This window comes from Cottoperca gobio, chromosome 6 (genome assembly GCF_900634415.1).
Source record: "Cottoperca gobio chromosome 6, fCotGob3.1, whole genome shotgun sequence".
NCBI lineage: Eukaryota > Metazoa > Chordata > Actinopteri > Perciformes > Bovichtidae > Cottoperca > Cottoperca gobio.
The window spans coordinates 24,863,855-24,880,089 of NC_041360.1; the positions used below are offsets into that span (position 1 = coordinate 24,863,855).

A 16,235-nucleotide genomic window follows, 5' to 3' on the forward strand; every position below is an offset into this window, starting at 1 on the left:
GGACCCAAACACAGGAGACTGCAGGGAACAGGAACTTGAAGGAACAAACAGGAAAGGTGAAACTGATCATAACAGACCAAAACTAAGGCTACAAAAAAGACTCAAATACAAACTAATCTGACGAGGGGATGAACTGCAGGTGGAGAGATGGGCAGAAAAGCTCAGGTGAGGAGAATGAGGTGAACCGTGGCCATGACACAGAATGAAAGTGTAGTATTTTGTCTTTGGACCCTTTTCCGGATCTAACAACAACCTGCCAGATCTTCCTGTAATTAATCCAAATGTCTGAACCATCCCAAAAAAAGGTTTTCACATTAGAAATGAACCAAACCATAGTTCAATATAAGCCTCACATGGCCTCTTTCACACCTGTCATTTTGGGTCGGATTAAACAAAAAAAGTCTGAAAGTCCAGACTATAGGAGAAAGTTGTGAAAGGTCCTTAACTCTACTTTACTTAGCATGATAACAATGTTTTAGACGGTGCAAATTAGTTCTATATGATTGTAATTGGTAGGAGTCATGGTTGGCGTCATGGATCAAAGGTATGAGAGTCTTTCGCACTCATGGCTTAGTTAAGGTTTTGGGGTATGACTATGAAAGCGCCATTAAATAAAATGTATAATGGCGTCTGTAACCCCAGCATTCTTCCTCGTCTCTTTCGTTTATATAGAAATGTGTACCAAAGAAATATCAGTTTGTCAGTCGTGCACATGGAACAACTTGGAGGTCGGGAGTTAGAACTGACTGGAACAAAGCATTAGTATGTTTAAATCTAACACGCTGTAGAATTCTATTTTTTATACTTAAAACATTTATTTGAGTATTTTAGGGAATTAGTGGAGCAAAGTGCACTGGAGATGCAGGTCAGTGACCTCTAACACATGTCCAGCGTAAATCAGGGAGTGAAAACATTTCAATAACCTTTTTGGATAAATCTATTGGTCTTGGTTACATTTGGAGATGCATTTATTTTACTCTTCTTGATTCTTGCAACTCGCAACGGTGCGCTAAATTCTTCAAATTTCCTTCCAGCTCACTGTGTGTGTGTTTTGAAAGGCAACTGTGAACTGTGTTAAGTTTCAAAACATCTACAAGCAGAGATATTGTGATTCGGGGTGCTTTTGGGCACTGAAACAAAATCAAGCAGTCTTTATCTTTGTACAGATGGCCTCTTGATCGTTTCTTAATTGTTTTAATTAGTATTGATTAGATTGTCTATGTGTGGAGTTGACAGGTTTAGTTTAATCATTTCTACCTTTAACTTTTACATCCAAAAATGTGAAACATGCAGCTCAGAGGGTGCATGTATCCAAAATGAGTTGCGTAATGCCCTAAAAGACTTTCTCTAATACGTGAAGTTCAGAACATTGTAGCTGAAGGTGCTTCTTCAGTTAATGAACACTTGCATACGTCGATACAGCTAAATCCTGATTAGGGTTTACTAATCCTGTTTGTAACCCGATTTGTGTTTACCGAGTTGCCAGACTGGATACCATCTTAAATTGATCGGTGCAACTGTCCTTTTCCTTGACCAGGTGCTGGGCTTGGTGACAAACTTGGCACTTGTCTCGGCCACATGGCCTTTACATGTGGTACTCACTGTGTGTGTGTGTGTGAGTGTGATTGTGTGAGTGTGTGAGTGTTGCCGCCACCCTGATCCGCAGCAGTACATTGCTTAGTTTCAGTGCTGTTACTCCTGTGTGTTTCTACAAACTGGGGGTGAGCCGACCGCCTTCTACTGTAGACTGACTATAGATAAGTACCTCATGCAACCCCTCATCCCTTTAACATGAGGACCTTTTGTTTGTTGGTACTATTGTCTTTCATCTAAAAAAACGTGCTTGTTTGCAGGGCTTGGAGTTAAAAAGTTGCCAATAAAAATCTAAGCAATCTAACGACATTTCTCCTGAATGAGACGTCTTGTTTTAGGGTCTTTAGTCATCCATACAATACAATAAGAGACAGCTGAAATATTGCAATATTGTGGGATGGCATCTCTATATATAGTTTATCTTAAACCTTTCAAGCTCCTTGAATAAAAAGTCACACTCCACTGGATCATTAAGTGTGGATGACATTAGACAGCTTCTATGAATTGCCTGATTGTGGAGGGGAGTATTTGATACTAAAAATAAAAGTTTAGGTGTAGTATCCCTTTATTAATAATTGTTTTCTTATTTCTTAGAAACATCATCTTACCTACATTATTTGTGTAATGTGGTGCCAGTTTGATCCTAAACATAAAGGGTCTAAAAATATCAATAGTTCCTATCAAAGTCCTTCTTCATGCTATAAAGGGACTTACATATAGACAGTAAACACCACGGGGGATTAAACCTGTTGAAAGATGATGTGCCTGATCAGGAGATTAAAGACTGCAGAGAACCTTTGAGCACCCCAAATGTTTAGGCTCTCTGAGAAAAGGCACCCGGGACTAAATCTGTACGGTTGTATATCCGATTTACCATAATCCCAAGAAAGGAAGAGATGTTTGAAAACTCAGTGAGGAAGGTAGAGCAAGACAAAACATAAATGCCAAAACATGCGGATACATAGATTCTCATGCATGTGCTAACCCACACACACATGTTTATTACTGTATTTGTGAGGTTAATCTCGCCAAATGAACCTTCTCCTTCTCCAAATTAGTACTCACCTTCCTGGTCCTGCAAGTTGCCATCAAGTGTACGGTCTAGACCTGCGTGACTTCAACTTCTGTTGTGATTTTGCGCTAAATAAAAATGTGCTTGACTTGACTCAGTCATTATATGATCTGTTGAACAGAACAAGAAGATGTAGGACAAGTAGCGGAAGCTCAAAATCAAGTTTCTACGTGTGTAACAGAGAAATCCATCGACGCAACAATTCTCCGAAAGCTTTCTAATAGAAAAGCTTTATTTTATCAATCGTCGCTTTTCACATCACTGGTCCCCACATTCACCAGACACGAGCAGCCCAAAGGGGCAAAAGCAGACAACAACAGACATAACCTAAAGTGTCTTTTGATATAAAATCAACTTTAAACAACCTTTCATATAATTTAACCTAAATTAAGAGCAACATAAGCCCACCCTCATTCACAGTAACTGACGGCATGATGAACCTTTAGTCTGTCACAGTGTAAACTTACGACCCATGTCTAACGGTGTCATATTTTAAGGATATTTCATATTACATCAAATCATGCCAGGCGCCAGGATGAAGTGACCGAGGGAGCTGTTAAAAATTGCTATGGATAATTTCTTTGATTGATTTGACCATGCATAGTCACAGAAATACTGAATGACAAGAACACAAGGCCACTGTTTCAAAATCAAAGAAAACATTTCACTCACATAAGAATGCAGCACTATCAGCGGCTGAATATATTTTTAACTTATGAATGATTCTCTGTCAAAATAGCTGTTTGCAGTGCACTCTCTTGTAGTGTCCTTCCGTCTGTGGATGCTCCAATGGGTGGGTGGGGGGGGGGGTCTATCTGTCTACACATCAAACACCGAGCGATAGTCACATGTATCTCGGACAAACATTTCATGGATTTGTGGTGTGGTTTTCATTCTCAAATGAAAAGCATGAAAAGCAAACACACACACACACACACACACACACACACACACACACACACACACACACACACACACACACACACACACACCCAATACTACCATAAATCATTTTGAGAAACATGATAAAGAGTCTATATTAACTTCAGAATGTATTTATTTCTATAACATTTATTTACACATATTGTTTTGACAACAACCCAACAATTAAAAATAGTAAAAAAATTAGTAAAATTGTATTTATATTCTGAAATGTAAAAATGTACTTTTTATACAGTGACAAAACACACAAGGAAATGTATAAAGACAGTAACTCTAATAATTAAATGTTAAAGAAAACAGAAATCACAAATTGTCTTTCCATTAATTATCTGTTAATGTTGCTGACGAGGTAGTAATGATCCTACTGAAGAGTTCTGGGTTACTACACATTGGTAACACCTAACCAGCGGCTCCATAACACGTTCATTGAATACTCATTCTTTGCACCTGCCTATGAATTGCATCAGTTGCATCTGTTTATTGAACACATGTCAGTTTATTTTTAATTAGCTGTTGGCCAAACATGAATAATGCAAAGACTGTGTGCATGCTGAACGTCTCCAAAGGCTTAGCACACCCAGGACAAGTTGCAGAAACACATGTTTCTAAATTAACTAAATGTTTTATCTTGAAAATCTCTGTTTCACAAATCTCAGTACTTTGTTATAGAAGTTCAATAATACGTTTAAATCAATGTTCTACTCTATAAGGACAAAAGTATTGAACATTGAGTCCTAAATAATATGGTTTGAATTGTATTTATTTAATATGTATTGCTACTGTGGTTAATAGGCCAGCATTAATGCTACCCTGTGAGATACAACTTAAATACTAGGATGTCCCCTCTTGGGTGGTCTTGTAAGAGGGGAGGAAGGGCATGTACTGGAAACATCTAAATCGTTTCAAAACACCGTTACAGAAAGGGATATCGTAGCATGACACATCACATAAGTTTTTGTTTTCTTGTTGCGCCTTGTCCCGCCAGCTTTTGATGCCCCGCTCCTTATCTGTGCCTGAAGAAGAAGAGACAAGATAAGCTGATAGTGATGGTTTGGCTCGCTTGACAAGTTCTTATTATTAACACAAGTATTTTGTCCTACCTGGAATAGTGTTGTCCAGGATAAACCCGAAGAATCCTCCAATGAACATGTGTGTGGTGAAGAGCACTACAATTACTTGGTCCAGCTCTTTTATTCCTTTAAAACAGAGCAAGGAGTAAAGAACCAGCATTAAGTAGCTTGTTAAATAACTATAAATCTGGTAGGCAGATTATTTTTGCTCTAGGATGAACTTAAACCTAACTTCTGACAGCGTGTGGAGGAGGAGGTCAGAGATTAGGTTTGAGTTCAGTCTACTAAAACTGAAAGAAAAACAAGTTCCCTCAAACTAACTACATTGGAACTGATACGTTGCATAAAGCTCCCCTCAAAGGCCACATGGCAGCGATATGGAGTAGTTAAAATGAAAAACGTCAATCAGGCAGTGCAGGTCAGAGGTCGCAGTACCCGAATATATTCCGTCATTGACTGAATTTGTGTAACAATGATGGAAAGATCTGACGGTCTGAGGTGATTCACAGCACGTTGAAGAGCTATGGACTGGAGGCCTTGGAGCTCATTATCTCGCTGTTCTGTGAGGCTCTGCAGAAGGAGCGCATGATGCAGGATTTTCATCCCGGTGAAGCGAGCGCTTTAGAGAGTTCTGCCGACTTCTGATCATATCCCTGGGAGAAAATTGATTATGATGGAATATATTTTTACAACCCAGTCCAACAAAATAACGGACAAGAAGAACGTTTAACATCACCCCTGCTGCAGGTCACTAGAGCTCCAGATATTTGGACATATTAAGGTTGTTTGGTGGAGGAACAGCCTCCGTTATCACTACAATACTCCAATTTCCTGAGTTGGCTGCGGTGCCATGTCACTGATTCTTGAGAATTTGGATAAAACAGGTTTTAAATTTGAAAAAAAAAAAGATTTATTGTTAAGAAATCTAAAGGTATGTGTTTATAGAACAAGGTCTCAGCAATCGAGCAATATTTCTGGGCAACCTCCTGATTTTGTCATTTTTTCATAAATGATGTGTTTTTCCTGTCATTGCTTAGTATCATGCAACTTTCATCATCAGCATTAAATGTGCAAATTAATGATTGTGGACATAAAAACATCCCATTTTTTATTACAAATAGAAATTTACTTCAATACATTAACTACAATGGAGGAACATATTGTAGTCATTCATTTAAAACAAAGAAAAGTTCCATCTGACGGTGGTGACTGAGACCTGACGGTGGTAACTGAGACCTGACGGTGGTGAGTGACACAGACCTGACGGTGGTGACTGAGACCTGACGGTGGTGACACAGACCTGACGGTGGTGACACAGACCTGACGGTGGTGACACAGACCTGACGGTGGTGACTGAGACCTTACGGTGGTGACACAGACCTGACGGTGGTGACTGAGACCTGACGGTGGTGACACAGACCTGACGGTGGTGACTGAGACCTGACGGTCGTGACACAGACCTGACGGTGGTGACACAGACCTGACGGTGGTGACTGAGACCTGACGGTGGTGACACAAACCTGACGGTGGTGACTGAGACCTGACGGTGGTGACACAGACCTGACAGTGGTGACTGAGACCTGACGGTGGTGACACAGACCTGACGGGTGACTGAGACCTGACGGTGGTGACACAGACCTGACGGTGGTGACACAGACCTGACGGTGCTGACTGAGACCTGACGGTCGTGACAGAGACCTGACGGTCGTGACACAGACCTGACGGTGGTGACTGAGACCTGACGGTGGTGACACAGACCTGACGGTGGTGACTGAGACCTGACGGTGGTGACACAGACCTGACGGTGGTGACTGAGACCTGATGGTGGTGACACAGACCTGACGGGTGACTGAGACCTGACGGTGGTGACACAGACCTGACGGTGGTGACACAGACCTGACGGTGGTGACTGAGACCTGACGGTGGTGACACAGACCTGACGGTGGTGACTGAGACCTGACGGTGGTGACACAGACCTGACGGTGGTGACACAGACCTGACGGTGGTGACTGAGACCTGACGGTGGTGACACAGACCTGACAGTGGTGACACAGACCTGACGGTGGTGACACAGACCTGACGGTGGTGACTGAGACCTTACGGTGGTGACACAGACCTGACGGTGGTGACTGAGACCTGACGGTGGTGACACAGACCTGACGGTGGTGACTGAGACCTGACGGTCGTGACACAGACCTGACGGTGGTGACACAGACCTGACGGTGGTGACTGAGACCTGACGGTGGTGACACAAACCTGACGGTGGTGACTGAGACCTGACGGTGGTGACACAGACCTGACAGTGGTGACTGAGACCTGACGGTGGTGACACAGACCTGACGGGTGACTGAGACCTGACGGTGGTGACACAGACCTGACGGTGGTGACACAGACCTGACGGTGCTGACTGAGACCTGACGGTCGTGACAGAGACCTGACGGTCGTGACACAGACCTGACGGTGGTGACTGAGACCTGACGGTGGTGACACAGACCTGACGGTCGTGACACAGACCTGACGGTGGTGACTGAGACCTGACGGTCGTGACACAGACCTGACGGTGGTGACTGAGACCTGACGGTGGTGACACAGATCTGACGGTGGTGACACAGACCTGACGGTGGTGACTGAGACCTGACGGTGGTGACACAGACCTGACGGTGGTGACTGAGACCTGACGGTGGTGACACAGACCTGACGGTGGTGACTGAGACCTGACGGTGGTGACACAGACCTGACGGTGGTGACTGAGACCTGATGGTGGTGACACAGACCTGACGGTGGTGACTGAGACCTGATGGTGGTGACACAGACCTGATGGTGGTGACTGAGACCTGACGGTGGTGACACAGACCTGACAGTGGTGACACAGACCTGACGGTCGTGACTGAGACCTGATGGTGGTGACACAGACCTGATGGTGGTGACTGAGACCTGACGGTGGTGACACAGACCTGACAGTGGTGACACAGACCTGACGGTCGTGACACAGACCTGACGGTGGTGACTGAGACCTGACGGTGGTGACACAGACCTGACGGTCGTGACACAGACCTGACGGTGGCGACTGAGACCTGACGGTGGTGACACAGACCTGACGGTGGTGACACAGACCTGACGGTGGTGACACAGACCTGACGGTGGTGACCCAGACCTGACGGTGGTGACACAGACCTGACGGTGGTGACTGAGACCTGACGGTGGTGACACAGACCTGACGGTGGTGACACAGACCTGACGGTGGTGACACAGACCTGACGGTGGTGACACAGACCTGACGGTGGTGACTGAGACCTGACGGTGGTGACACAGACCTGACGGTGGTGATTGAGACCTGACGGTGGTGACACAGACCTGACGGTGGTGACTGAGACCTGACGGTCGTGACAGAGACCTGACGGTCGTGACACAGACCTGACGGTGGTGACACAGACCTGACGGTGGTGACACAGACCTGACGGTGGTGACTGAGACCTGACGGTGGTGACACAGACCTGACGGTGGTGACTCAGACCTGACGGTGGTGACTTAGACCTGACGGTGGTGACTGAGACCTGACGGTGGTGACACAGACCTGACGGTGGTGACACAGACCTGACGGTCGTGACACAGACCTGACGGTGGTGACTGAGACCTGACGGTGGTGACACAGACCTGACGGTAGTGACACAGACCTGACGGTGGTAACTGAGACCTGACGGTGGTGACACAGACCTGACGGTGGTGACTGAGACCTGACGGTGGTGACACAGACCTGACGGTCGTGACACAGACCTGACGGTGGTGACTGAGACCTGACGGTGGTGACTGAGACCTGACGGTCGTGACGCAGACCTAACGGTCGTGACACAGACCTGGCGGTGGTGACTGAGATCTGACGGTCGTGACACAGACCTGACGGTGGTGACTGAGACCTGACGGTCGTGACACAGACCTGACGGTGGTGACTGAGATCTGACAGTCGTGACACAGACCTGACGGTCGTGACACAGACCTGACGGTGGTGACTGAGACCTGACGGTCGTGACACAGACCTGACTGGTCGTGACACACACATGACGGTGGTGACTGAGACCTGACGGTGGTGACACAGACCTGACGGTCGTGACACAGACCTGACGGTGGTGACTGAGACCTGACGGTCGTGACACAGACCTAACGGTCGTGACACAGACCTGACGGTGGTGACTGAGACCTGACGGTCGTGACACAGACCTGACGGTCATGACACAGACCTGACGGTGGTGACTGAGACCTGACGGTGGTGACGCAGACCTGACGGTGGTGACACAGACCTGACGGTGGTGACACAGACCTGACGGTCGTGACACAGACCTGACGGTGGTGACTGAGACCTGACGGTCGTGACAGAGACCTGACGGTCGTGACACAGACCTGACGGTGGTGACTGAGACCTGACGGTGGTGACACAGACCTGACGGTGGTGACACAGACCTGACGGTCGTGACACAGACCTGACGGTGGTGACTGAGACCTGACGGTGGTGACACAGACCTGACGGTCGTGACACAAACCTGACGGTGGTGACTGAGACCTGACGGTCGTGACACAGACCTGACGGTGGTGACTGAGACCTGACGGTGGTGACACAGACCTGACGGTCGTGACACAGACCTGACGGTGGTGACTGAGACCTGACGGTCGTGACACAGACCTAACGGTCGTGACACAGACCTGACGGTGGTGACTGAGACCTGACGGTCGTGACACAGACCTGACGGTCGTGACACAGACCTGACGGCGGTGACTGAGACCTGACGGTCGTGACACAGTGACGTAATTACAACAAACTATTTGTTATGTACATGTTATCCTTCTGTAAATATTAACAATGGCGAACGGCAAGATAAAAACTAAAGTACAACTGCAATGTTTTAAGCATAAATAAGACAGAAACCTGACGGTGTTGACAAAAACTCACTTTTTGACATGTCATGCATGAGTTGTATACAGCAGCCATCTTGTTTTCTCTCTGTTGCTAGCTGCCTCTAGTCATAATATAAAAATAATTATTTCTATACAAAAGAGACAGTGTTGACACATCGTGGTTGTGACAGTAGCAACATCAATAAATATTTAAGAATTCTTGAAATAATAGCAAACTTACAGGATCCTGAATGCTCTTGTAGCATTGAGCAGATGTCGAGGTGGACAGCGAGTCCTCAGGAGAACAGCTTGCTTTTTTTATAAAAACCTTGGACACATTTTGAGCAACCATAAAATAAAGTGAATATATTTGAACATTCATTGCTTTTAGTTTTAAAGAAATATTGGACTCTACTCTTTCATTTGGTATATATATTATACATGTTAAATGAGTTGTTCACAATGTTTTATCGAATTGAAATGACAATCTCTTGTCTGGGACAACTGATTTTCTGGGTATTGGGCTATCATATAATCATATAAATACAAACATATGAATTTTTTTTGCATTTGTGCAAAAGACTCTCAGGTGATCAACCCTGATTATTTTAAATGAGATAATGTTATTGCTTTTCAACGGAATTAGAACTTTCCTTAGTGGGACATGTTTTATCCAAATTCTCAAGAATCAGTGATGTGCTAACTACCTAATGGTGTTATATAAATAGTTGAATCAAGAGTCACAAACAGCGCTGACGTAGTTTGACAAACACACTCTTGTTTAAAGAGTCCATCCCAATGTACGCAGGCACACACACAAACATTGGCATAGAGAAGAAGCAGTCAAAAGTTCAAGGCACCCGCTGAGTTGGTATTAAGTCCCCCAGCCTGTACATCTAAAGATGTGTGGAAGAGCAGCAGTGAGCTTACAAAGAAAGGTCTCTTCTTGTGTGGCACTATCAGCTGAGTGTTGAGGCTGGGGAAAACCAAGTGCTTTATCTGAACATGGCAGAGTAGAGCCAGTTACATGGGGGTTAGCCAAGAGGATTGGAAGGTAAGCAGCCTAGACCTAAGGGAACCAGACAACCCTCATGCCAAGCGCCGAACGCTGGATTAGAACTTTCCTGTGAGACGCTCGCATCACATGACTCATGGGATCAAGGTCTTATGTCTGCAGAGAGGAGCCGTTTAATCTTAAGGATTGCTTTTTTGATGACACCTGACAGGAGGTGGCCACAGAGACGCTCTGCAGCCGATCAATGTGCCATCAAAAGCAAGGAATCATGATAGCCTTTGATTGATCTCTGATTGGTTCTAAGATATCGGATTGATCAGTCTTGTATTTGTAAAAGTTCCAAATGTTCTAATTGCATTTGTTGGATAAATGTTTCCTGGCTGGATTAGTGTAATTTTGCTTGTTGTGTATATGTTTGTATGAGTGCATGTGTGTATTATTAAGATTCTTTGTGTGGAGAATTTCCAGTCTAGCGAATCAACTTCAACATTTTTCTGTTCTTATTATTAAGAATTATTTGAAAATTGGACCTTTTAGACATTTGTGTGAAATTGTCATAATTAGCTTATGGATTCTTGTGTTATGAAGACTAGAATAAAATTCCTTCAAGATTTTCTTGAGATATCACCTTCTCGAGAAGGGGACAAATGTCAGGGCACAGTGACCTTGACCTTTGTTCACCAAATTCTACTCAGTCCATCCTTCAGTCGAGATGGACGTTTGTGCCAAATTTGAAGAAATTCCCTCGAGGCATTCCTGAGATATCGCGTTCACGAAGATGGGACAGATGTGAGGTCACAGTGACCTTGACCTTTCACGAGAAAAATGTAATTAGTTTTTTGAACATTTGTGCCAAATTTGAAAGAGATATCACTTGATAAACGACTAAAAAACATATTGCTGTCGCCGATCCCTGATAATGCTACATTGTGGTCGAAGAATGTGTTGAAATCGGAAGGAGTTCAGCTAGTTAACGTTAGCTGTTGGGCAGCAGTCCTGCATGGAACAATTTGTATAGAGGGCAAGTACAATTGACTTTATAACCCTAACCCTAACCCCCTTTGACGTTAACGTTGAACTCTGCAATGACGTTATTTTTCAAGAATCAACTCTCCTTTTTGGTTATCACCAACAATCTGCAGATCCCTGGTGCTGTAAATGTAGTTTCCCCAGATAGCTTATGTCATGTACGAACAAGACAAGCCTGTTTGAATTGGCCTTACAGTCTCACTCTCAAAAAAGACAAATACCCACTTTTTTAAATATTACACCCTCCGCCTTATACCCTAAGCAATAACAAACACAAAAGTTGTGTGTGAATGTGTTAAAAGGTCAGGATCAAGAGTGAAAATGGTGTAAAAGGTACAACTGGGGCATTGGACCAATTGAGTGTTGGACCCATGTGGTTTGACCCAACTGTCTGACCAACAGAGTGTATGCCATCTGGGACTGTGGGATTTGAGAACACCTTTAGGCTTTAGAAGCTTATGCTGGCAGAACCGCTGCCATCTCTTCAAGGGTAATCTGTAAGTGGAGCAGTGGGAGCACACAGCTTCCCACTCCTTGTCAGAGGACCACATCTACAGCTTGGATCTGAACATTTCTGGCATTTCGTGCACATCCTATCTTTGCTTTTTCAACAACAAACAAGACTAAGAGAACAAAGAGGCATTTTCTCTTCATCAGATAAAAAAAATACAAAAAAATGTTTTGTACACAATTAAAGCGAGACAAGTATGTGTAAATACGTGAGTAAGATTATTGTAAACACACAAGATTGTTCCAGTCTTGATCTTTTGGTATTGACAGTAACCAGGTTAACTAATCACATTCTAAGTGCCCCCAAATGTTTTGTCCTCATACGCTCAATTATGTTCCTATATGTCGTCAACACTAGACAGACATGTGTGTATGTTGGTGGGAATAGTCAATATGTGTGTAGAACTGTTCCTATTTCAAAGGGGTTTTGTAAGTGTGTGTGTGTGTATGTGTGTGTGTGCATGATTGTATGTCAGTCTGGAAATCACCTGTGTCAATGATGCCGGGATTGGAGTGAAACCATGTCGGTAAAACAAGACCGCTGAATGTGGAGAAGCCAAGGATGAGCAGGTTACGGGACGAGTTCAGGTCCACATACTGGAGAGAGAGAGAGAGAGAGAGAGAGAGAGAGAGAGAGAGAGAGAGACTTGATTTTGTTGTTCTGCCTCCGCTGGCTGCCATCTCTGTTTTGTAACTTTACTAAAATGTGATTAGAAATAATCTGCAACCTCAATAAAGGCCTTATTTCTATTTTGGTCCAGGACTGCACAACTCAGGCCGGCCCCGGTCAACCCTGCGTATGAAAGTGCTCTGATTGATTCATTAAAATATAAAGAAGCAACATGTATCTGTTGCTGTGATAATGTATAGATGAGCTATAATGTATTTTCACAATAAAGAGCTTGTTTCTGAAAAAGTGAAATATGATACCAGGGGTTTTCTGTACATATTTACATGTTGTATATGTACTGTAGTGGCCTTGAGTCTTTGACAGCTATGATACTCAAGAGAGCTGTAGTTCTCTGTTGATCATTGGGATATGGAGATAAAATAAAATGTTCCATCTTTTTGCAATGACTGATGTGGGACTGTCTGGGTGGGACTTTGGCTCTCGATGCTATTGATTTCACAAAGTACGTACGATATATTTCTGTCTTTTGAGTTTGATTTTTTTGGCAAATCATCGACTCCCTGCTGGAATCTTAAGAACCCCCCACTGAAGCCCTTCAGGTTTTTTCTGGTGCTCTTTAAAGGAACAGTTTGAGACATTTCAACAAAAAGGCCAACAGACTCATAAAGAAGCGCTGAAATATTGTGTAGCATTATAGTACAATTATTATTGTAATATTTTCATCAAATGTTTCTGTCAGACGTCACAGTGTTCCCGTGTTGGGAATACAAGGGGAGGCTGATTCTGTGGGAAGCATTTAGGAATAGATCATACATTTTATATTAAAGGTAAATAAATCCTTTCTTACTTATCTGTATGATACATTTAGGAAACCCTGTTAACGTCTTAAAATGTCTTCTCTTAATTACCCCATGACATTTCAACCCTGGTGTCATTTTACATTCTGTGTGTCCTTCCAAAGCAAGCCATTTCCAAAACTACAGAGCGTTCAGAATGCTGCTGTCAGAGTTTAAATACAAAATAAAAGATAAAATGGGAGACATATCCCTGCTGTTTTACACAACCTACACTGGCTCCGTATGTCCTTTAGAAATTATTAAAGTCTTACTCGTCTCTTTTATAGGCACTTAATTGTTTTATGAGCCTCTTCCAACCCCGAGATATTTCACAGCTGCTCTTTTAACTGTTCTCAATGTTACCACGAAAAACCTTTGGGGATGCTACCTTTGGTTACTTTGCTTTGGACATTTTGAAAGTAGCTCACAAGCGTGGGCACCCCTGCTCTAAAGGGCCGGTAGCTGCTACGCTGAATATGCATGCAGAAAGAGCCATGATATGTTATTTGATTTGAGTTGATTTGACTTCCTTTAAGAAACAGCTGAATACTCTCTTGTGTTTTTGTTATCTTATCTTTTCACACTATCTTTACTGAATTATTGTAGGATTTTGATTTGTGTGCAACCTTTTAATCTGTTTAATTGTTGCTGTTTCTAAGCAATTTAAGTAACCCAAATACAGTTTTGTTTTTTTAAAGAATATTTAAATATTTAAAATATTTAAAGTTCCAGGGAAGGGTGGAGTCTCAGAACACAGGAGGGGGATTCAGATAAAATGTGATACTGTATGTTACAATATGGAGATGTGATTACCTGGAGGTTGGATATCCCCACTGCAGCAATCATTCCAAACATAACGAGGAACATGCCTCCAATGACCGGGTCTGGTATGGTGATAAAAACTGCTCCGAATTTCCCAAAGATCCCCAGGACGATCATCAGAATGCCGGTTGTCTGGAGGACCAGTCTGCTGCCAACCTGCCATAAAAAGAGCGACCGGATACTGGTTATCTCGAGCATTGAAGATAATGCCAGCTTTATTTGTTATTTTTTATCTGAAAAGCACGCACAAGGACACAATCTCATCTGCAATGGTTTTGAGTTGGATGTAGAAATGCGACAACAGAGGAAACGTTGTCAGAAAAAGAATGCTCAGGTCGACCCTGCAGACGCCATAAAACATCAAGCTGCAGCTCAAAGACCAGCTATTATTTTAGAGAGGTTTGGGTACATCAAAGTGACACACCCTGGCTCAGTGCTGTATGCTTTTTCCATACCAGTCCAGTGAAACGCTCCATAAAAACTTCATACATGTTAAGTCTCTTACGTCAACATTAACGTCATCGGTGTTTACCAAGAGAATTCAGAACACAGGCATCTTTATGGATGTCCACTTCTGTTCATAGATTTCTAACTCAGTTATTTAACGTTATAAATGATTCTGTTTGGATGGTTTACCAGGTCGCCATAATGAACGCTGATAGTTTATTATTTAACAATATATAATGGGAGTTTTGCAAAGAGGACACTCAGTACACATCTCGAGGCTTCAGGCCAAACTAAGGCCAACAATAAAAAGCTTTGTAAAGAAGTTGAAGTTGATGGAGTGTCTCCTCCAGTTTTATGACCATCATTTAAAATGTCTGGTCAGCAGGTCAGACAGTGAGACTCAAACAACTGCAGCGCACAATATATAAATCATCCGAAATTATAGGCCTACCTATACCACCACAATCAAAAGGTGAAGCTAAATCTTATCTGACCCCTCTAACCTCTCTCCCGTTGTCTAAACTGCCGGATGAGAAATATTTTAAGGGTTTTTACTTCACACTTTACTTTTCCACTTTTAGTTTAATAGATTAAAAACATCAATTCCAGTCAAATCAAATGTTGCTCTTAATGTGATTTTAACGTGTTAATCCGTGTATAGCTGGAAGGTGTCAAGTATTTATTCATACAGGTTTATACAAAAATAGGTTATTTTATAAAGACTATTTATTTATTGATTTACCAGAAAACATGCTATATCGTATATAGAAGCGTAAAATTTACTTTGAACACATAACATCCGACAAAATGATACTTTTTATTATGGGATATGTTATATTGATGTATGTCTATGTATGAACTGAGCTAACATTCAGAAAAAAATGTATTTCACTAATCCCAGTCATAAGATCATTAAACTGAAGGTAATGCACACTATTATTATTATTATTATTATTATTATTATTATTATTATTATTTAAAAAAATAATATTTCATTATTAATTATAAATATAGCATTGATTATTATTATAGTAATAATGCTATATTTAAAAAATGAATTAATAATAATAATTTTCAATAATAATAATAATATTATTATCATTAATACTATTAGTAGTAGTATTAGCATCATCATCATCATCATCATCATTATTATTATTATTATTATTATTATTGATGATAATAATAATAATAATAATAATAATAATAATATTTAATTATGAATTATAAATATAGCATTGTTATTATTAATAATAATGCTATATTTATAATTAATAATAATACTTTTCAATAATAAGAATATTATTGTCTTCATTATTATTATTATTATTATTATTATTATTATTATTATTATTATTATTATTATTATTATTATAATTAT

General features: G+C 42.2%; 1 protein-coding gene across 1 annotated transcript in view; it reads right to left on the reverse strand.

Annotated features, from left to right (window-relative positions):
- Nucleotides 1–3,710: 3,710 nt before the first annotated feature.
- LOC115009761 (solute carrier family 23 member 2) overlaps nucleotides 3,711–16,235 on the reverse strand; it is a 34,463-nt gene continuing 21,938 nt past the window's right edge. The window contains exons 9-12 of the mRNA XM_029433979.1: nucleotides 14,399–14,563; nucleotides 12,607–12,715; nucleotides 4,708–4,803; nucleotides 3,711–4,620 (exon numbers count right to left, since the gene is read on the reverse strand). Of these exons, the coding sequence (XP_029289839.1) occupies nucleotides 4,439–4,620; nucleotides 4,708–4,803; nucleotides 12,607–12,715; nucleotides 14,399–14,563 (552 nt within the window). The 3' untranslated portion in view covers nucleotides 3,711–4,438. The remainder of the gene's footprint in view (nucleotides 4,621–4,707; nucleotides 4,804–12,606; nucleotides 12,716–14,398; nucleotides 14,564–16,235) is intronic.